The sequence below is a fragment of the Cyprinodon tularosa genome, unplaced genomic scaffold (assembly GCF_016077235.1).
Source record: "Cyprinodon tularosa strain WSP-4 unplaced genomic scaffold, ASM1607723v1 ctg8, whole genome shotgun sequence".
Taxonomy (NCBI): Eukaryota; Metazoa; Chordata; class Actinopteri; order Cyprinodontiformes; family Cyprinodontidae; genus Cyprinodon; species Cyprinodon tularosa.
This window is the reverse complement of record NW_024039562.1, coordinates 3,312,148-3,334,780: the sequence shown is the minus strand read 5'-3', so window position 1 is coordinate 3,334,780 and position 22,633 is coordinate 3,312,148. Positions and strand designations below refer to the sequence as shown.

Sequence of the window (22,633 nt, the reverse complement as noted above, 5' to 3'; positions counted from 1 at the left end):
TACAGGTTTTGGATGCGAACTTTGTATTACCTTATCTGCTACATGCAACATGATATAGAAGAGATTGGAAGTGTACAGGCTTCTGGATGACAGGGTACGGAATACAGAAGGTATTATATTTTCAGCCATTAGCGGTCTTGTCTATAAATGAAAACAGTGATTATTAGTAGACTCTGTGGTGACAGGATCGGATCTGCATTGCTGCATGACCAGTCGGGTCCAACAAAACAGGTGCAACAGGCACTCTCCCCCACTCCATCATCTGTAAACATCACATCAGCGTTATGGCAGGAATCATTCAGACACTTGCTCGGTTGAATTTGTGCCTTCATGCACACCAGATTGTCACATCTGGGTATCGGCACACAACCGAATTTGTCGCAATGCAAGTATCGATAAGCTTCAGAGTGTTTCAGCTTTTTCTGTTGTTCACATCTATCGTCATGGACTCATTGAAGTATAACAATATTTTAGCCGGATAAGGAGATGATAAGCCAACTACTTTTTACGAGAAATAAAGGAAACCTATTTTAGTGCCATTGCTATTTAATCTAAATAAAGGCTGTCCTTAGAAGAATCATTGGCGCCTAATTTGACTGGAAATGTTTGTGGAAGTTGTCTATAAAGCAGGGTAAGACACAGAGCGATTTAATTTAGATCCCAGAACAAACTTAATAAGCATAGTTATAAATATTGTTGCAACTTACAAAGCTATATATAGCTACAGAAGAGCTCTGATTTAGTTGATTAGAGGAAAAGCAGAATGGGCACCGGATCAACATATACCGTATGAATGTCACATTATGGATAATACGGATTTAGTGTAGCAGTTTAAGTCCGAGTTAAAACCATAATAATTTATTATAATTATTAAGAACATAAACAAATTATTAATAATGATATGTAGGCTAGTTATGGGTCCTCGATGTCTCTGTTCTGATCAGCTTTCTGTAAGCATATGCAGCTTTGGCTCTCTGGTTCACAAAAACCCACCTTTAATAAATCTGCGTGGGCCCTTGCATAACAACGTTTCAGCTCTTGGATTGATGACAATTTCCTCTCAGATTTTCTACTAGTCTTTTTTAAGGCTTTAGTCCAATATACCAGTTGGGCTCTTTAGCAGTCAAAGGAAATCTAAGGGTAAGTACAGCAGACCTTCACAGCATCATACTGCAGTGGTTCAAACACTTAACTAAGAATTCACAGATGATAGGGTGGAATATTAAAGGCTACCATGGATTTTTTCTAATTGGCTATGAAACAAAGAAACAGTGGATATAACTTATTGTTTTTGATTCTGTAACTAAGTAGAACATATTCTTTGTATAAAATTGCAGAAATTTTCTTGTACATCAGCAGGAAGGTGAACTTCAGCATTTGATTGACAGCTGACAAACAAACAAGCTTGGCAGCAGAAAAAGGAAAGAAAGGACACATTGAGGTGATGATTAATGGCTGCTGTCACTTACTCTGTCTCTCTCCTCTGTGGACTGGTACCCAGACGATAGCACAACATCCCCGACGGTTTGTGCAGGAGCAGGGCTGCTGGGCGTGGTGTCAGTGGTGGACGAGGAGCGTGGCCGGCTAATGTGCTGCTGAGGGTCATGGGTGTTGCGCCGCTGAGGAGGCTGAGGGCTGCTTCTCAGAAGGGGGTCCCGATCTCCGCTCCCAGACCCGGACCCCTTGCTGCGCCGGCTCTGCAGGCTGGTCCCACACCTTATCATGCCTGCAGCGGCTGAGCCCTGTCCAGCTGCAGAAGAAATCACAGGAGCAGACAGACGATCAGACTCAGAGGTGCTGGACCCCAAACTGTCCTGAGGAGCAGGAGGGGAGGTGCCGCCTGCTGATAACACCGAGGAGGATGAAGAGGAGGAGGATGATGGGATGGTGGAGCGAGAGAGGGAGAGGCGTTTGCGCTGGTGTTGGAACAGTTGTTTCAAGCCCTGACCAAGAACCCCCATGCTCTCCTTGGCATTTTGGCTCATCTTATTCAAAGAAGGATGTAAAGACTGAGATGAGGCCCTCTTCAACCCTGGGCCTTTTGAATCCTCTGCCCCTCCACTAGCTGCAGGATTTGAACTGGGGCCCATCTTTTCTGGGTCGCCTTGACCGTTTTCCTCCTGCAGCATATAGTCCTGGAATAAATAAACAGCAGGAATATATGGTCTTTTGCCTCACTCCCTATCTGGAAGGCATGCAGATGGACAAGGAAAGAACAGAAAATGGCAGGGCAGAAGAATCAGAGATGGAACTGTGATGGAGGATGGGATCAGCTCAGACTCCTTCAGAGGGATGTATCCAAATTAGGAGCATGCATCTTTGACTCAGGAACGCACAGCCTTGATGGTCTAACACACAAAAAGGAGAAAGTTAATGAGACGCTCGAATCCTTGTTTGATTTTTCTTTTCCCAACTTGAGACCAACTTTAAGCAAATAACCTTAACATTTCAACTATAAAAGAGGGGCCACTTCTTTTACAGATATAAAATAATTTAAGAAAACCTGGATTCAAATAGGAAACTGGAACAAACACATAGAGCATAATGTAAAGTTAAGTATATTAAAAAAAGATATTTAAAAAGTGAAAAGCAATTAATTTCAAGACTAATCTGCAAGGTTTAGGGTCAGAGCTGAAATATGTCCCTCTTTTCTGCAAAAAAAAAAAAAACAATAAAAATGCTGCTTTTCTAAATATCTGACCCTCTTTTACGACTATTAACCCCAAACCTGGAGGCAGAGAAAGTCTGAATGGGGGTATAGAGGAGAAGAGGTCAAAAAGGGATGAGAATGTTACAAAAACAAACAGAAAAACCCACCTACCATCAGCCCAGCTGTCATCCTTTTATACCTCACTTTGCGTGCCTGAGAGGGATAGAATAAAGAAAGAACATAAGAAAGACATAACAGAACTGTATTCAACATTTTTATTTTTTTACAGGAACAACTTATCTCAAGATATCTGTGTTTATACAAATAGAATAGTACATTTCATTTAGTCTCAGACCAATTTCATAAAAAGCAGAAGGAAAAAGTAGAACATTTGTGCTGAGGAGTCCTTCTCAGGCGAATTTAGAAAAAGGACCATGAAAAGAAGAATAGACAACTGCTGACCATCCATTCAGTATTAGTCAAAGCAGTGATTCCAGATCACCAATTTGCATAAAGTGGCTCGTTTTTCTGTTTCATTATGATGATTTTCAAGCAAATTCCACCTCCTTTTAGTCCTGCTCTAGAGCAAAGCTTGCTCTAGAAAAAAAAAAGTATTGATGATTTTCCAAAAGTGGAACATACAATAACTAATTATAAAATAAAAACTATTCCACTTCTTTGAATCTGAGCATTTAATTCTAATGCATTTTCCATCTCAAATAAAAAATTGATTAATGAAGAATACATTAGTATCTGAAAAATATATATGAAATCTTCTTACTTTTTTAAAACCTTTCATAAAAATATACAGTAATTACAACCATCACTAACCCTGATACTGAGGTTAACTAAAAAACAAAACAAATGATCCTTTCATGACTTTTAATGTGCCCTGCCTTATAAAAGTTGCGTCCTTATTCGAGTTTCCATGGCTAAATTTAAATGCATTTCTCATTTCCCCTTCTTTATGAGCCGCCTCCATAACAAAAGTGAATTATATTGATTTTCCTTTGCACCAGCATCCATAATGAACAAACATTCATGAAGGATAATATTGTAAACACTATCTCGGTCACAGATCAGGGCATCAATGTGCCTCCCAATGACTGGGAGAGTGACAGTGGAGTGTAATTTAATAAGGATTCAATGCTCTGCTGTTGACTCAGATTTGATGAGTCAAGGGGTAAAACCCCAGTTAATCCTGTCCCACAGCTAAAGCTAAACCTGATGTCCTGTCCTGACAGCAGCACCTAACACTACCTCTGAGTCTGTAAATCCCCTCCCTCATCCGCTGCTGATCCCTCTGTTGGATTGGATGCTTTCTTGATTGCCCATGCTTTTGTATACCATCTAAATCCTCTTATAGGGGCTTTTAGATGACAACAGTTTCATTGTCAGACTTGGTGCTCATGTAGAAAAACCTTATTCAGTTTAAGAAAGCCCTGGTGATCCATCTTAACGAACTGGTGATGAAACTAGAAAAACAGCAGATGGGTCTAACATGACAAGTGTGCTTCTCTAAACTAATGAGTCTTTCTTAAGGAATTCCTACAGCCTACCAGGAAGTGACTAATGAAGGCACAGCTGACAACGTCCAATTAACACTTGCTCTGCATCTGAATCTGGATTTAATGTTCAAAAGCACAAGAACACTGGAATAAAACACTTTCAAATAAAGTGAGAGATGCTTTGCAGTCACTTAACGTCAGCACGTCTCTCAGAAATGTCACAATCCTGTCGACAGTAAATAACAACTGAACAAATGCCAATCTGGACATGCATCGTCCTCAGTTAACACTCATACAAACACGTCACTGTCCATTACTCAACGTCTCCTTCCATAGTGCTGACAGTTGCACAGCGGTCATCATCTCTGGCTGGTCAAAGGAGAAAAATAGACTCAAAAAAAAAATGTAAATACAATTTTTAAAAGACTTCCAAGTGTGCAAATTTTCAGTTAAAGCCCAATACAAGATTCGACAAAATAAAAAAGTATAATTAGAACAAAATCTTCAGTTACTCTAGAAACAGTTTAAAAGCTTCATTTCTGGATTGTCTTTTTTTTTATATTTCCATTTAAAAACATGCTGTCTAACTGCAACAATAAAGGAACAAAATTCACTCCATATCAACCCCCAAAACATCAGCAGCACATTTGTGGAGTCGGTTAGACCAGGGATGGGCGGATTTTATATGACACTTTTATATATGTCTCTACTTCAGCACCTGAATAAAATAATGACTTGATTACCAGGCCTTTGAAGAACCTGCATACATGAGGTCTGTTCATTTTTGGCAGCTGCGTCCACCAAAGCAGTGTTTCCCAACCTTTTTTGACTTGTGTACCCCTATGGGCATTTATTTCTTACCATAAGTTCCCCTCTCAGTCAAAAGTATTGTTGATTGTCCAAGAGTGGAACATACAGCAACTGAAATAAAGACTATTTTACTTAATCTTTTAATTTGAGTATTTAATTTTATAATTATATGCTTTCCATCTCAAATTATAAAAGAAAACATAAAAATATTGCCTGAAAGTTGCTAAGGAATCGTAAAAAATACAAAATAAAATCCTATTATAATATACACTCACCGGCCACTTTATTAGGTACCCCATGCTAGTAATGGGTTGGACCCCCTTTTGCCTTCAGAACTGCCTCAATTCTTCGTGGCATAGATTCAACAAGGTGCTGGAAGCATTCCTCAGGGAGTTTGGTCCATATTGACATGATGGCATCACACAGTTGCCGCAGATTTGTCGGCTGCACATCCATGATGCGAATCTCCCGTTCCACCACATCCCAAAGATACTCTATTGGATTGAGATCTGGTGACTGTGGAGGCCATTTGAGTACAGTGAACTCACTGTCATGTTCAAGAAACCAGTCTGAGATGATTCCAGCTTTATGACATGGCGCATTATCCTGCTGAAAGTAGCCATCAGAAGTTGGGTACATTGTGGTCATAAAGGGATGGACATGGTCAGCAACAATACTCAGGTAGGCTGTGGCGTTGCAACGATGCTCAATTGGTACCAAGGGGCCCAAAGAGTGCCAAGAAAATATTCCCCACACCATGACACCACCACCACCAGCCTGAACCGTTGATACAAGGCAGGATGGATCCATGCTTTCATGTTGTAGACGCCAAATTCTGACCCTACCATCCGAATGTCGCAGCAGAAATCGAGACTCATCAGATCAGGCAATGTTTTTCCAATCTCCTATTGTCCAATTTCGATGAGCTTGTGCAAATTGTAGCCTCAGTTTCCTGTTCTTAGCTGAAAGGAGTGGCACCCGGTGTGGTCTTCTGCTGCTGTAGCCCATCTGCCTCAAAGTTCGACGTATTGTGCATTCAGAGATGTTCTTCTGCCCACCTTGGTTGTAACGGGTGGTTATTTGAGTCACTGTTGCCCTTCTATCAGCTCAAACCAGTCTGGCCATTCTCCTCTGACCTCTGGCATCAACAAGGCATTTCCGCCCACAGAACTGCCGCTCACTGGATGTTTTTTCTTTTTCGGACCATTCTCTGTAAACCCTAGAGATGGTTGTGCGTGAAAATCCCAGTAGATCAGCAGTTTCTGAAATACTCAGACCAGCCCTTCTGGCACCAACAAACATGCCACGTTCAAAGTCACTCAAATCACCTTTCTTCCCCATACTGATGCTCGGTTTGAACTGCAGGAGATAGTGTTGACCATGTCTACATGCCTAAATGCACTGAGTTGCCGCCATGTGATTGGCTGCTTAGAAATTAAGTGTTAACGAGCAGTTGGACAGGTGTACCTAATAAAGTGGCCGGTGAGTGTATAATATCAACCTGTATTTATAAAACTGGACGTCCTTTTAGTAGCTCCCTTATGATCACAGTTAAACTTGATGAATTGGGTGTGAAAAACAGCAGATACACCAGAATAGCAGAATTAAAATATATAAGAAAAAGTTACTTTTTGGTTGATATAAGCTTCTTTAATTTTTCTGTTGGGTCCTCATAAAAGAAAAACAGATCAGAGCACTATTTTATTTAAGTACCTTAGAAATTAAATATTTTAAAGTACTGGTCTACCTGGACTGGGTCCTTCGAAGGCCGTGAAAATAAGGAAGCCAGAAGAGTTTGTGTTAGGGCTGGGTACTTTTGCCAAATTCCTGAATCTATTTGATTTTGATACATACAGTTCTAAATCGATTAATTTCGATTTGATCTGTTTTCACAATAATGAAAGTGGTTCAACTGTGTTTCAAAATACTCATGTATTTTATTTTTTCCTGTCAAATTAAACACCAAGTGCAAACTTGTAAATCAAATAGTTTAAACTTGAGATGTGAACAAAACTGTCTCAAAACTGCAAACGCATTGTGAGAAGTGAAAAAGTGAAACCTCACTCGTGCGAGCAGCCGTGACACAGCAGATGCATGAGCTGCATTATCTTCACTGCACAAACCATATGTGCAGCATTGTCTGTAACAACTACAGGGTGTTTTCTGGTCAGCCCCCATTTGTTAATGTCTTCAGTCTACCTATTGGCTATATTTGCAGCTGTCTGGCTTTGAGTAATCTTGATTGCATCTTTCCTGCTCATTCGAATGTGAACGTCACGCGCGTCACTATAAAACTAATCGATCTCATTCCCTAGACATCGATTTTGCAAAAATTCCATCCAAAATCAATAAAAAAAATTTTTTTTTACCCAGTCCTAGATTGGATATAAAAAACAAGTCCAGTCTTCTAGGACTGTCACTGCCCGTCACTCAGTGTACACCTATCAACACCTAGCAACCGTGAAAGTTGACTCACTAACGTTTGTCGGTTGCTACTAACAAATATTTTGCAAATCGATTAATCTGTCAATTATTTTTTTGATTAATTGAATATTAATATGGGAAAAAAAGTCTTTAAAGAAGACTTTTTACAAAAATTAAACCTGCTAAAACTCAAAATTTTCCTGGATAGAACGTATTGACAGACAAAAATGTTTTTTTTTTTATCTTAACTACAAAATGTCTATATATTTCTTTACAATCTTGGTATAGTTGCTGATCTAAAAGGGCTGCACTGTCAGCTAAAGGCATGATTTAGAGTATCTATACTCCAGTTAACAATTAATTGATTACTTAATTAGTTGACTAATTAAGTTTTGAATTTCAAAAATCGATTAATCACGATAATCCAATTAACTTTTTTCAGCCCTAAATTTAATCTCAACAGGTTGTATTTACTGCAGCAAAATGGAGGTCGGTCTTATCAAATACACATCTCTTGTTTAGGGGTAAAAACACCAGAAGAGAAACAACGGACTGGGGATAAACAAACTGACATAGAGGTCAGTGAGGCTTGTTTTCTGCAACCCTCTACAAACATATGCTGTTGGTATCTGCTGAATATACAGCTACTAAGCTGAAAAAAAATGGATACAGCCTAAACAAGCAGGAGCAGTGTTTCCAGAAGAGTCTGCAAGCTGGCGTGGAATAGGCCCGTCTTTGTTTCCTGTGAGCCCCACACAGACCCATCGCTGCCCTGTGTCCTGCGCCTCTTTCACTGACAGATACACATCAATAAAAGCAGAATGAGGCCAGAGAGTTCGGTCAGCTGTTTGTGTTTTAGTGCAGCCACCAGTATGTGTTTGTGAGTGAAGCCCAGAAAAGACAGGAGCATCCACAAAAACCCTCCGACATAATAGCATGGTGTTTGTATGTACCCATTTATGTGTGTCCATGCGTGGCATCTATAACCAGTGGAAACTGGAGTCTATCTCGTTCAGCAGCTGCAGAACAACAGCAGCCAGGAAACAGGAAGAATCGTTATTGTATTAACGTGTGTGTATTTGGGTCTCAGAGGCAGATAATGGTACACTTGTGCCAGCTGTGACAGTGAGGGAGAGGACTTCAGCATACTGCACAGAGTCTGATAAGAGACACAGCTCTTTGTATAAAATGGTGATGAGACAGGGAGACAGAAGCGTTACAAAGGGAGTGAAAGAGGCCAGATGGATCAAAGGGATCCTTCGTTTCACCTGGATGTATCGGGTTCAACCCAGCCACCCAGGGCAGGGTGTGTCTTTAAGGAGGAGTGCCCAAGGCAGTTTGCTGAAATGGTAGGCACATTGTCTAAGAAAACCTACAGGGAGTTTGATGATGCAAACAGTGTGCTCAACTTTCAAGGAACAGAATAAATGAGATAATAAGCAACCATCTGGTTCAACAAGTGCTGATGGGAAATAAAGTTATAAAGCAGGCATCCGCATGTTCCACCCAGCCATTTAGAGAGGCTATAACTGCCAAGTAGTCTGGAATGTCTGCATCTCAACATGCTTAGTCAGATCCGTACTGGCACAATGGTGTTTTACTCCATATTGTGTCCATTTCTAGTTATGAAATGCGGAGTACACTCTTGACAGGTCGGCAATACTTCAGAGCAACACGAACCTGTAAACACATTCAAACTTAGGGGCAATTCAGACGTACCAATTAATTCAACAGTTAGGTATATCAGTTAATCCTGTGAAGCAAAGCGAGAGCAGAGATGAAGCTGAGTGTGCGGAGAAGTCGAGAGTGCGTCAATAGAGTTGAGTTGGGATTTCAGGGAGGGTGTGCAAGTTTAAACGATGCATGTTGCTCTCACTGCACGTTCAGTGGCACCAAAATTACGCCATAGATGTTAGCAAAAGAACACAAGTTTTTCTGAACTGTTTTGGGATTCTGGGAGGAAGCTAGAGTACCCAGAGAGAACACAAGCATGCACAGAGAGAAGCTGCAAGCATGCAGAAAAAGCCAAGAAATACAGGACCTTTTGCTGCAAGGCCACATCGCAATGAACTGCACAGCCATGCATTTTTAATATGTCTAATAAATTACACATTTTGTTTTTATTGTTTTCTTATTATTGTACTTTGAGTTTTACCCCCCAAAAAATCCATTAAATAATGCTGTTTTATTTAAATGAAAAGAGCAGATTATTTTCTAAATGAGCAATCCTCAGCTACAGTCCAATCTGAGAAATCCTATTTTCAACTTCTTACTCCATTTTTTTTGCCTGTTTTTTGGCTAGGTGGGGGATGTCTTTTTTATCTTCTGGACACATTGATCCATATATCTTTGTTAAAGAAGGATTTTAAATTAAAATCTAATGTGGGGAAATTTCAAACAGAAATACAAAAAAAGAAAAAAGAAAAAACTTTTGCACTGGGAATATTTACAGAGGTACATGTAATAGTAGGTGTGATGCAACCATGAGTCATTTTAGCCTACCAAACCTAGAACAAAACTGAACGTGGGAACTGTTAATATTGATCTGCTGCGGCTGTTAATGTCTGTAAATATCATCCAATATCTGGGATGTGGGTGTGTGACAGTGCAGCATATTGAATCAATCTAAAAAGGTCTGGATGTGAGAAATGGTCAGATTGCAGGTCTACTGTGCTCTAAGAAAAGGCTTTGTGTTTATTGGAAAGGTCTTGTTTATAGAAAGCTGTATCCTTCTTCAACTCCGTAGCAGGTGATCTATTGAATAATTCAGTAGTTTCAAGGCATCAGTTCAGCAAACCACAGCGACGGCAACAACAACACAAACCAAGCGTGTCCAACTTCTAAAGCTACTGAGGGTCTTGTTCTCTCAGCTACTAACAAATTGTGGTTTTATCAGTGATTAAATTGGGTTAAGTTTTAGAGGTTCCCCATTTAATGGCCTGATTGGTGTTTAACAGCAGTGATCCAGCTCATATTCCAACAGGTCTAACAGAACGTTGTGAGCTGTCAACAGGCATGAAAGTTCCAACATACCTGCTGAATGAATCTCATACAGAACCAAACTCAATTAAGGGCACCGCATTGGGTAATCTGTGTCATGATCTATTGCGACTTGGCACAACAGAAGGGGGAAGCCTAACAGGTCATCAGACCAGAAAGCATTGCGCGTCCAGCAGGTGAGAAGGACTTCATGCGTTCAACCAGAAACATTTGCATGTGGGTCACTGACGTAGGATGCAAACTACTGTGTCACAGAGCATCATTTCCTCTTTTAAGAAATGCAATTCATTTACGTTGCAATAATATGTTAAATAAAATGGCCCCAGTCTTATCACAGTTTGAATACAGCTTTAATTAATTGTATTAGTTTGCTAATAACTCTAACCTCCAAGGGTCAAACGTGTCAAAAGTATTAATATTTATTACTCAAGTAGAAGTAGAAATCCTACTGTTTAAAACCCTTTTGTAGAAGTTAAGAGTATCAACTTAAGCTTTTAACTTAAGTTGTAAAAGTTACCATTTATAAGCTATTTAAAGTACAAAAGTAAAAGTAATACAAGGAAAAAAATTATAAGGACAGATGCTTTACTGCAATAGCCTATTAAAGGAACATTTTTCTACAATTCTGGACGATAATTTCTTTATACTTCTTACTTTTATAACTAATGGTAAAAGTGTAAAATTTTACTTTGCATGATCTTGAAAAACTATTTATTTTGTTGGTTCGGTACCAGGTCCAACCACAAAGAAAGTAAATGTCAGGGTAAAACCAATTATTTTGATGGATTTTATTCTTTTAAATACCAACAGGGCATGACAAGAATTAACTCAAATGAAACAAACCGAACAGTCTATTTTTAACACATAAGGAGTAGAAAATAGAGATAAATGTAAGTTGTAGAAGTAAAACGTTGTCTAAAGAATAATTACTCCAGTTAAGTATAGATAGCCAGTGATGGGACTAACGGCGTTGAAACTAACGGCGTTACTAACGCCGTTACCTTGTTTTAGTAACGAGTAATCTAACTAATTACTTTGACTGTAACTATAACGCAGTTACCATTGCAGGCACCCCGTTACTGCGCGTTACTCAGGTCGCACAATGAACCTTTTTTCATTATAGGACTCGTGCGCAGCTGCGTGAAGCTGACACCCCACCCACATCAAAAAACTCTGCAAATAGACTGAATGGTTAGTGCAACGTTAGTGCAGATTTGTGCAGAAAAAAATATTGTTTGTTCTACTTTTGTTTAAGAGATATTAAAGATTATTTTTTTAGGTCATCCAGAGGTGCGCGCCTTGTCATGAGAGAGGGGAGGATGAGATTCCGTCTGTCAGTTGAATAGGTGGGTGTTTCTGCTGGTGGGTGTTAACGTACAGCACACACAGAGAGATGGAGAGTGAGGATGACTCCAGCAGCAAAACAGCGTTTTCCACATGGAAATACCGGTGTTACGTCGAGCTGCGTTTCCCCATCACATAACGGTTACCTCTGCATCTCCACACAGCGCAGGCGGCAAGAGTCACCGCGCAAGCGACAGGAAACGCGCATGCTCGCTAAAGGCGCGCAACAGTCGCTCTGTGCTCGCGCCACAGGAGAACTATAGAGAGCGTGAACGATCAAATGAACCTGACAACAGCCAGAAATGATAGCCTGTATGGAGAAAGGGAGAAATCTGGATGGATGGATGGATGGATGGATGGATGGATGGATGGATGGATGGATGGATGGATGGATGGATGGATGGATGGATACTCTGCCTTCTCAACCTACTGTATTTTTTATTTTAAACATTATTTGATGGCCTTTGTGGCAGGGATGGAGATCCATATTTTATGTCACACACAGAGTATACATCTAGATAGATAGATAGATAGATAGATGATAGATGTTGCAGTATCTATAACAACCCAAACACACAGGATTTCAGAATTAGACATCCCCAGTTATTAATTTCATATACTCACCGGACCTGAATGTCCTGTTATAAAACTTCACATCGCGTTCCCCCTGATGTCATTTACGTTGAGTTGCAATAAATGCTAAACTGTCTGCAGGTTCTTGTCTTTGTCGTCCGCTCTATTCAGCTGGCTTTGGAAACACAGGCGAGAAGGTGGGGGCCGGGTGGTGAGGTTTACGGGGGCGAGAAACGCAAAAGTAACGCAATAGTTACTTTTACTAGTAACTAGTTACTTTTATTGTGGAGTAACTCAGTTAGTAACTCAGTTACTTTTTGTGAGAAGTAACTAGTAACTATAACTAATTACTTTTTCAAAGTAACGTGCCCAACACTGTAGATAGCAAACATTTCTACTTAAATAAAGTAACCAAGTATTTATATTTTGCTACTTAAAACCTCTGCAGGTGGTAAAATTAGCCGTTATAGCAGCTTAAAGATCAAACACCTTGGTTTGCATTTTTCAAAGGGCTTTCATGAAAAATAAAGACTAAAAAAAAGGCATTATGTTTTTTTAAAGATCTTCATAAAACAAAAACAAAAAAATCTATAGACCAGAGATATGTCCTTTGTCAAAGATAAAATGATAGCACAAGCAACACTATATAGAAAGTTTACTTAATTTGAAGTTACAAAATTATTTCAATAACCAGGACATTCAGAATATATGAGAACCCATCTAGCAAGTATGGTTAAGTGAAAACATTTTCAGCACTCTGTAAAACAAATGAAAAAGTGTAACCTTCAGGAGGTATAGTACACAAAATAATTAGAAATCAGTTGCAAATGTCAGGAATTATAAATATATGTTCCATCTGATAACTTAAAGCGGTCAAACTTCTGTTCACCTGCAGTGGTTTCTGTATAAATGTTAGAAGAGGAGCAGTATCACCAGTCCATCTTTTTCTATATAACATTTATAAGCATTTTAACAAATATTTGGGAAAACTAGAAGTAGGGTTGGTAATTGATAAGATTTTCTTGATTCCGATTCCCTTATCGATTCTGTGAAACGATTTGATTTCTTAACGATCCTGTTAACAATGAACTTAGTAAGTGCACGATGACATTCGTCTACCTTCACCTGGGACATTCTATTTCTGCCTGCCTCTGCGAAAACAGAAGGCAGTGAGTGTGAGCTGCCAGCCTCTGAGCCAGCCAGGCTACCTGCCTCGTCAGTCATCTAAATCTAATGGAGAAGGCATTAGTTTAATGAAAAAGCATTACTGTACAATTTTGGGAAATAAACTTATCTGCCCCCGATTTAAATAAACGGGCGTCACCTTTCTCTCGTCCCCTGAACTGCGAAGCTACTTCATAGCATGATGAATAACCCCAAAAGGAGATAAGAATTGGTTTATTTCCAGAAATGTCATATGATTTACCAGGAACTACATTAAGCATAGCCAGTGATATAAAACTAGCTACTTACCACCAGAGTTGCCTTCCATGCTGGTCGTAACTTTAGCTTCTGTCCGGAAGCATCAAAAACATGGCATTCGTTAAAATGTATGCCATGTTGTTTGCACAGTTGTTTCTACATGTTGGATGCATTTCCTCCCGCGAATGTAATTCCCACTTTGCAATGATTGCAAAACGCCTTGTTGCCATCTTTCTCTTCCTTAAAATGAAGCCAAACTTTCGATTGCTTTACCCGATGGGACGCAATTTTTTTTTTTGTGCTTTTCTACACCAACGACTGGTTACATCGTACTTGCTTACTGAATGCAGTGTGCGTAACTTGCCTAAAAAATGGTACGCAAGTCATGCTGCCCAGCACTAGGCTCTGGTGCTGCCTGGAACCATTAAGAGAATCGTTAAGGGAGCTGCCAAACGGTGCCATGGAATTGGAACACATGGAACCGGTTCTGAACAGGAATCGATTTTTGATTTCCATCCCTAACTAGAAGTGATGTAAAAAATAAATAACAGCCTTTCAGAATCTCAATTCAAAGTCGATGCCGCCAAAGATGAACAGTATCACTTGTTCTTCTGAAAAGCTTGATTCACCACTATTATTTCGACCCTCAACTTTATGTCATTGCTCTTTTTCCTCTTTATCTTAGCAGAAGCTGGGCTGTTATGTTTATTAAACTGTCAACCCCTCCTGAAGTGGACATCAAGCTACCGCTACTGCTGACTTCCAGTTATAGATGACACACTTGGCCCCGTCTTTTAGTGACCGTCACCTCCACTAGAGAGATATTGGCTGAATTAAATAATGTTTCTGTTTTCCTTTAGTGTTTATGCTTTGCTCAGACCTTCAGTCTGTAGTGGTAGAAGGGTGTTTAAAACAGAACCTGGTTTTGCTGATGGTTTCTTTCTGCTGAAATGTAAATTTCCCTCTCCACCATCGCTACATGCATGGTCACTACAAGGGATTTCTGAAGCAACGGTCCATTGTCGCTTCATGCTCATCCAGGATAAATTTATTCAAGTCAATGATTCGATGCAATCTGTTGGGTTTTCTTAGACAAAACACTTCTTACCTAAATTTCTCTATGATTTGATTGGATAGATTTGATTAAATGCCTTGAGGGCACTTGTTTGTGAACTCATGTTATATAAGTGGACCAAAATGAACTGCGTTGAATTAACTATCTAATGGAAAACTGGTTGAAGATTTAAGAAAGCGGCTTTGAAGTGCAAACTCCTGTGTTGCTGAGCTTCCTCTGCCTGTTTTCGGTTTGGAGGGATCAGAGGGAGGCCAGCAGCTTGTTGCCATGAGAAACCACAGCCTTTTTGAAGGAATTTCACCTTCTCTCTAATAGTGTGGGAGTTAGTTACACAGGAGAGAAAAAATAAACTAAAACGGCAAACACACATAGAAAAACTTAAGCACCCCCTGTTCTTACAATTCTGAGGTTAAGGTTAGGACGTAAACAAAAATTACTTACTTTTTCTTCTTATGCATTTTATTTAATCGTTACGTTAATGAAATAACTTTGCAAAAGAAAGATAGCAAACTGACCCTGTGTAATCTTATTTACAAATATTAACAAATGCAGAGTATCAAAATACATTTTCGGATGTAGGTAAGATAAGAATATAAATAATATTTTTGTCAGAATATTCAGGGTTTTTTTTTTTATTTTATTTTATTTTTTTAAGAAAATCACTTCAAAGATAATGCAATATTCTCCCTTGCCTTTTTATGCACCTCTGAGATGATTTCTAACAATGCCATTATTTACCTCAAAATGTTCCTAATTTAGGAGTGTTTTTTACAGCATGAAAATACCAGCTAAGTCTTCAGGCAGAACCACAACATACATTAGAAATCCACTGCCTTTCTGGAATCAATGAAACCTTTCTTGGACCTTTTAAAAATAATACTTGAATGCACCTCTTCATTGGAAATATTTTCAAGGGCAAGGTTAACATTAAAGTGCGTCTTGCTTAACATCTTAGAAGATCAATATGAGTTTATTCTGACTTGTTTGAGCCCACATATCAACAACACATCACTAAGGGAGATGCATATCTGCTTAAATATTGCAGTGACATAGAAAATGAATCAAGGCTAAGGAATGAAAAGCCAATATGTCGTCCTGTAACACCAGGTTAACTCATGAGTATGCCTTCCTTTATTTTATATAGCTTTCAAAAGTAGATCAAGGAAGTTTTGTCTGGATCTGTTTGCACAGTGCACTGCACCAAACCCTCTAGAGATTATTTTTTTATACATTTTGAAATTGTTTGCATTGCTATGTTAGAGGTCTTTCTGCTACTCAGTAGTGCCTGTGGTCAGATTAATGTGGATTTTTGGCATAAACATTGAGTTCATTCATGAACTCAATGTTCAGTCATACATAGAAAATATTAAAGACATCTAAATTTTAGACATTTGTCACAAGAGGGGCTGCTCAGTGGCGCAGTGGGTAGCACTAGTGCCTTGCAGCAAGAAGGTTCTGGGGTCTTTCAGCATGGAGTTTGCATCTTCTCTCTGAGCATGCATGGGTTCTCTCCGGGTACTCTGGCTTCCTCCCACAGTCCAAAAACATGACTGTTAGGTTTATTGGCTTCTCTGATGGGCTGGCGACCTGTCCAGACTTGAGACTTGGGATTAAGCTGCTGTCACAACACTTGCTTACTGAAGTTGATCTTTCAGTGGCTGATTTGAAAATAGACTCCTCTGTATAGCAAAGTATTCTGCAGTCAAACATGACACAATGAGAGTAAAAGTTGAAGCCAGAATAAATCTGGCTCATAAAACCGGACATACGGTATATCAAAAGTGCTGCACAGAATCTACAATGGAATGGCCACAAAGAAAAGAATCAAAGGGCTGCAGCGCTCCAGTTAGGTGCCAAATGGTGCAAATCGATAAGGACACATGGCGTCACCATGATACATGCTGGCTGGACAGTGCTGGCAGTGAGGAAGGAGGTAGGAAGAGAAAGCAGGATGCTTCCTATCGATAGTTGATTTCACATATCACCTGATGTTTCTATTAGGGCTGCAACTAACGATTATTTTGCAAATCGATTATTTTTTCAATTAATCAACTAATAATCAGATAGCCAAAGGTTCTTTACAACAGACTTTTTGCTAAATTAAACCAGGTGAAATTAAAACTTTTCCTCTTGTGGAGTTCTGGATAGAGCATATTGATAGACGGAAATGATTTTGATGATGTTGATATATTTTCTTTTACAATTTTTGTATAATTGCTGTTGCCCTGTCAGCTAAAGGCATGTTTTAAAATCTATTCTCCAGTTAACAATTAATCCATTACGAAATTAGTTTTTTTTTTTTTCAATAATCGATTAATCACAATTAATGCCAAAATTGTTTCAGCCCTAGTTTCTATCCATTGCATAGCTGTACGTTGGCCAACAATCCTTTGCTTAACAGGCCGTATAGGGACACAAACCTCATTTAACCTGTGTGACATTTACTGTACAGATGTATTTTTCTTTATAGGCTGTCCAGGGTTGTGTTCTTAGTGCATGTTTTAAAGCTGTGATTCTGCAACTAGAGTCATGGTAAAAGGAAAGTTCATCCTCTTTCAGGCAGTTTCAGGAGGTTTTGTGTATCAGAGTAAAAGAAAAGGTCAGCAGATCTTCATCAGATTAAAATACTATTTGATTATAACCGCAAGTCTCAAACACTTCCAACATAAGAACTAAATATATTAGAGTACCCAGGAAAGCAACGGTTGCTGCACATCAGTCATAAAAACAAAATCACTTGAAAGTAATGATCTCATGAGTATATATATTAAAACTGAGCCATTGGGCGTCAGTATCTTCCTCTTTCAGTGACTGCAAGGTGTCCAAGCTGAACAAAGCAAAGCCGCTGATAAAGATTCAATAAACTGATTGAACCTTAATGAACGTTAGCACCTCATTACAATTTTGCCAAGCGTTTGCAGGTAATATTGCGATTATATTAATCTTCTAAAGCGTTGGGGAGTTTTAAATACCTCATGATGACAAATCTGGAACCATTAGTTGATTATTCATGCAGTCAATCAACAAATAAAATAAAATCAATATCAGGGAAGCAGGATATATTGGCATTAACATTCTTACCAGCTGAGGTTAGTGAATATTTAACAATTCCTTATAAGTCCTATAAGTAAAAGTAAGTTAATATTAACAGCCGATGTTCCTTTCCTTCTTGGTGCCTATTGTAAACCTGTTTCCTGAGAGGGAGGGGGTCGGCCATTGTGACAGAGATGCAGCAGGATAGTAGCAAGTTTAACTGGAAACAGAGAATCAATGATGGCTAATATTGTTGTGTTAAATTTTTTCCATTGTTGAAACTATGGAAAATATAAAGGATATCAGTTATTACCATAAATTGTCCTAATAGCTTTATTAATTAATATCTGGTATTGATACCAGCCCAAATGTTTATAGTGGCAAATCCATAATGATCCTTAAAGGGTCATTATTATTTTTGGTCTTTTAGAGACAGTTTTTTTAATAATGCAACTATAAATTAGATCGGTTTAAATGTTATTCCTCAACACCTGGCTTAAAAAAAAAAAAAATTCTGGATAAATATTATATAATAATAAATAGAGAGATTATATAAGTGTCATGCCTGGGATTACATATGCTTTGGCTTACATTTTTTGTGTTTTATTATGCATCAAATATTTTAGCATGAACCACAGACATGCCTGTTCAGCATGAACTATTGTCAACAGGGTTGGCATTTACTCGCTTAGAGGAAAAGATGGCAGCACGTGTTGCTTCACTGGGACTCTGCACCTGAATTTAGGGTCATCTATTCTGGTTTAAACCAGGGCTGCAACTAATGAATATTTTGCAAATTAATTAATCTATTGATAATTTTTTTTGATAAATAGCCAAAGGTTCCTTAAGAAGACTTTTTTTTATGAAATTAAGCCACGTAAAACTAAAAACTTTCCCCTTTAGGAGTTCTGGACAGAGCATATTGACTGACGCAAAAGGTTTTTTTATCTTCAATGCAAAATGTTTACATATTTGTTTTACAGTTTTGGTGTAATTACTGCTGTAGTGGGTTGCTCTGTAGGTTAAAGGCATGTTTTACAGTCTCCATTTTTCAGTTAATGATTAATCGATTAGTAAATTAGTTGAAGATTATTTCAATAATCAATTAACCACAATTAATTCTTTCAGCCCTAGTTTAAACTGTGCTCATCATGCTTCAGATCTGATCCAACAGAAAATCAGTTTGCATGATGTTTCTAGCAATAAGCACTTAGTGAACGCCATGACGACAACCGCTGGTGATTCCTCACAACTGCGTCTCCTACTGTCTGACTAAGATAAACCGGGGTCTACTTAGATCACATTATGCAGCAGTCTGACAAAAAAAGACAGACAGAAGGAAAGACACAGTGGCTAAGTAAAACAGATCAGCTTTGGAAAAAAAAAATAAATGGAGCCACAAAATACACAAAAACAAGTTCAGTTTTGTATTTTGATTGGATTGGATCAAAGCTTGTAGAGTTAGAAACAGACGGCACGTTTTGGCCATTAGAAAAAGTGCTGAACGCCACTCAGTTTTCCATCAAGTCGAATCTATGAATTAAGATCCTTCTAATAAGATAGAGAGAGCAACAGAGTGGCCATGTTCTTTTTCTCTGTGGCGCAAAGAGTAAACATGATTTCACACCCACACAGCTGGGTCAGCTGGCTGAAAAGATAAAGCATTTTTCTCCTCATTACTAGAAAGATAAATGTGGCTATTTAGTGATATTTTCTGTCACAACCAATATACACATATAAACAGTTATATTGTGAAAACTATAGAAGCACAGTCCTTCAAACTTATGGTAAAACTGTAGTTAGGAAGTTTTGATTAGCAGCCATAATGGAGCTATAGCATGAGCTGGTGCCGTCTCTTCCCCACCTGTTTCTGTGCACTGCTGTGCAGATGGCTAAAGTATGTAAATAGGAATAGCAGAAAGTCGAAATATCATTTGCAAAAAGTATAAAACATATAAGTTTAGTGTTAAAAGTGGCTGTTTTATATTGTTGCATATAACAAAACAATACATCTTAAATAAAACATCAAAATATTAAAAATGTTGTACTGATTTAGTAGAATTAGGAATATTTCCTATTATTCTCTTGTAAATTATTATTATTTTTTAAATAGTTAAGTCGATACTATGAAAGCTTGGCATTTTCATTCAAACGTATTAAAAAGCTGAATTTAAAACTTGTTCAGGTGAAGTTATAGAGTTTATGCAGCATCAATCTAAAATCATATGGAAATAGGGTCTTTTCTACTCTTGTTAAACTATTATAAACAAAATAAACAAGATGTCCCTAATGTGAAAACATTAATAGCAAAGTCATTACATAAGTGATTGTCACACAGCTAGTTTTAATATATTTTTTTCTGATTTGGGGTCAGAATTGTTATGAGAAACCGGTTGACTTATCGAACCAATATTTCAGCAGGCCTGATTACATTAAAGCACTCTTTTTTTTAATACTGCAGCTGAATCTTGTAAAATCAAATCTTCAAGATTCATTACCACCACTGATATCAACATGGGTTTTAGTAAGCTGATCTCATATCTAATAGTGAAGCAACTACCATCTTTAGAAGCCACAGTTTGATCTTGTATGCGTCATGCTCACAACCACTAACACAAAGAAGAAAAACACATTATGCCTTTACAAAGACGCTCATTTCTGAGCCCAGACCCAAGGAGGGATGGAACAACATGAGCGCAGCAGGAACAGGAGGAGGAGGAGGAGCATCATCATGGTGGTCTGACCATCCAAGTGAGACATGAATAGCTGTGCTGTGTTAGCAGTGCCCTGAAGGGGCAGTGAAGCTCTCTGTCACTTAGAAAAAAAAAACAGATACAGGAAAGCATGGTGTCATGCCAGTCTCTTCTAGGGTCAGAAATTAGTTAATAGGCAGGGATGCAAACAGTTATCAGAATGTAGGAGTGGAGTGAGGGGGTGAAAACCAACCTTCAGCCCATTATTATGCAGCAGGAGTGGGGATCAGTCATTGCAGAGTAGATGACAAGCTCCCTCATTTGAGGAATCTGCCTTCAACCACCAGCATGAAATGAAATGTGTAATCCTCCACATCTGCCTTCCTAACTGCTTGTCTGTTCTTAGTCTGCATCTCTGTTTCCTTGACAATGATAATGAAAAGCTAAAGAAAAAATGAAATAGCCTTCAGATACAGCAAGGCCGCTGGCTCACCAGATGGAAAAAAATGTTAAAACAGGAACATTTGTAGAAGTTTCAATAATAAAAAAATAGAAGAACATCCATAATAACAAAAAAAAAAAACATATATATATATATATATATATATATATATATATATATATATATATATATATATTTATTTATTTTTTTTTTATAAAAACAATATAATATTATATATATATATATATTTTTTTTTTTTTATAAAAACAATATAATATTATATATATATATATATATATATATATATATATATATATATATATATATATATATATATATATATATATATATATAACTAAAAAAGATATATGTTTCATTCAGTTACACTAAAGTACTTTCTGTTCTATACAGATACATTTTTAGGAAATGGAACTTAGTGTGTTTAGGGGAAGCATTTCAGCAAAAATAAAAGTAGCTTAAACCCTTAAAAATATCACCCCGGGTCCTGCCAAGCGTGTCATAGCCCGCAGCTTCTCAGTCCCGTTAGTATCATTGCACAGAGCAGCTAATACGGTAAATTATCAACGCCGATACTCTGCTACCTCTGCCTGTCAAAGGCTCAACAAGCATCACAAACACATAAAACTTGGCAGTAAAAAAGACTGACCTAAAATAATAGAAAAACACGAGAGGGAACATTTTGCAAACACTTACCATGAATGATACAAACTGTTGGAGCTGACAGATCTGACCGAGCTGCACCCCTTCAAAAGCTGTACACACCATGGAGCGCCCTCCCTCCCTTCCTATAAACATATGTCTGACGTCATTGCGTAAAACGTAACCAAAGATGTTGTATTAAGGAGGATGCCTCACTGAACAATTTTAAAGTTGCGAACAGAATGGGTGCTTGTCACGGTTCGTGACGAATCTCATTTAATATAATCGAGAGGGAATACATTCTAATAATTGTTTTGATTTATTTTGTAAATGGTATATGGCTTATGATTACATGTCGACGTAATGAAAATTAATTTGTCGATGCTCTGCTAAGTTTTTAGGAATTCCAGGGGCAGGGGCGGAGCTAGATGGGGGGCCAGGGGTGGCCATGGCCACCCTTAGCCAATTATTAGACACCCCTACCATTTTTTCCCCCTCTAATACAGATGGTGGCGACAGTAATACTCTCAAGTGGAATATCTAAAACATTTATATTTTTCATATATTAACAATTACTTGACAACAAAAACACTGTGGTTAATTATGAACATTAATATACTAACATTACAGATGATAAGTACAGAATTCAAGCTATTTTTTAAAACTTTATTTTTTGTGTTATATGAGGTAAAGAAAAAATTATGTGTCTCTGCAAGTCATCTAAGAGTCTTCAGTGAAATCATAGATACTGTAAATAACTATTTTAATAAAAGTCTATTAAATTATCGATTTATGTAGATGTTAGTACTTGTAAATATCAATTTTATGCAGAATGATTATTGATAAAAGCAGGTACAGGTAAGTAATGACAATGGAAAAGATGTTCACCCAAAACTCAAACCTCAAAGAATTGTATCCACTATACCTTTTATCTAGAAAGCGCAGATGTGCGTACATTGGCGTCGCCAGACCCCATTTACTGGGGCACGTGCCCCATTA

The 22,633-nt window shown here is 38.1% G+C and overlaps 1 protein-coding gene across 4 annotated transcripts in view; it reads right to left on the bottom strand.

Moving 5' to 3' along the window:
- Positions 1-21,786, bottom strand: part of tmcc1a (transmembrane and coiled-coil domain family 1a) — a 60,908-nt gene extending 39,122 nt beyond the window's left edge. Inside the window, exons 1-3 of one of the 4 annotated variants that reach the window (XM_038271422.1) lie at positions 21,689-21,786; positions 2,822-2,863; positions 1,470-1,750 (exon numbers count right to left, since the gene is read on the bottom strand). In XM_038271422.1, the coding sequence (XP_038127350.1) occupies positions 1,470-1,724 (255 nt within the window). In that variant the 5' untranslated portion in view covers positions 1,725-1,750; positions 2,822-2,863; positions 21,689-21,786. Of the gene's footprint in view, positions 1-1,469; positions 2,349-2,817; positions 2,864-21,688 lie in introns of all 4 variants that reach the window. The other 3 variants (XM_038271418.1, XM_038271420.1, XM_038271419.1) reach the window with 3 other exon arrangements.
- Between the last annotated feature and the right edge of the window lie 847 nt (positions 21,787-22,633).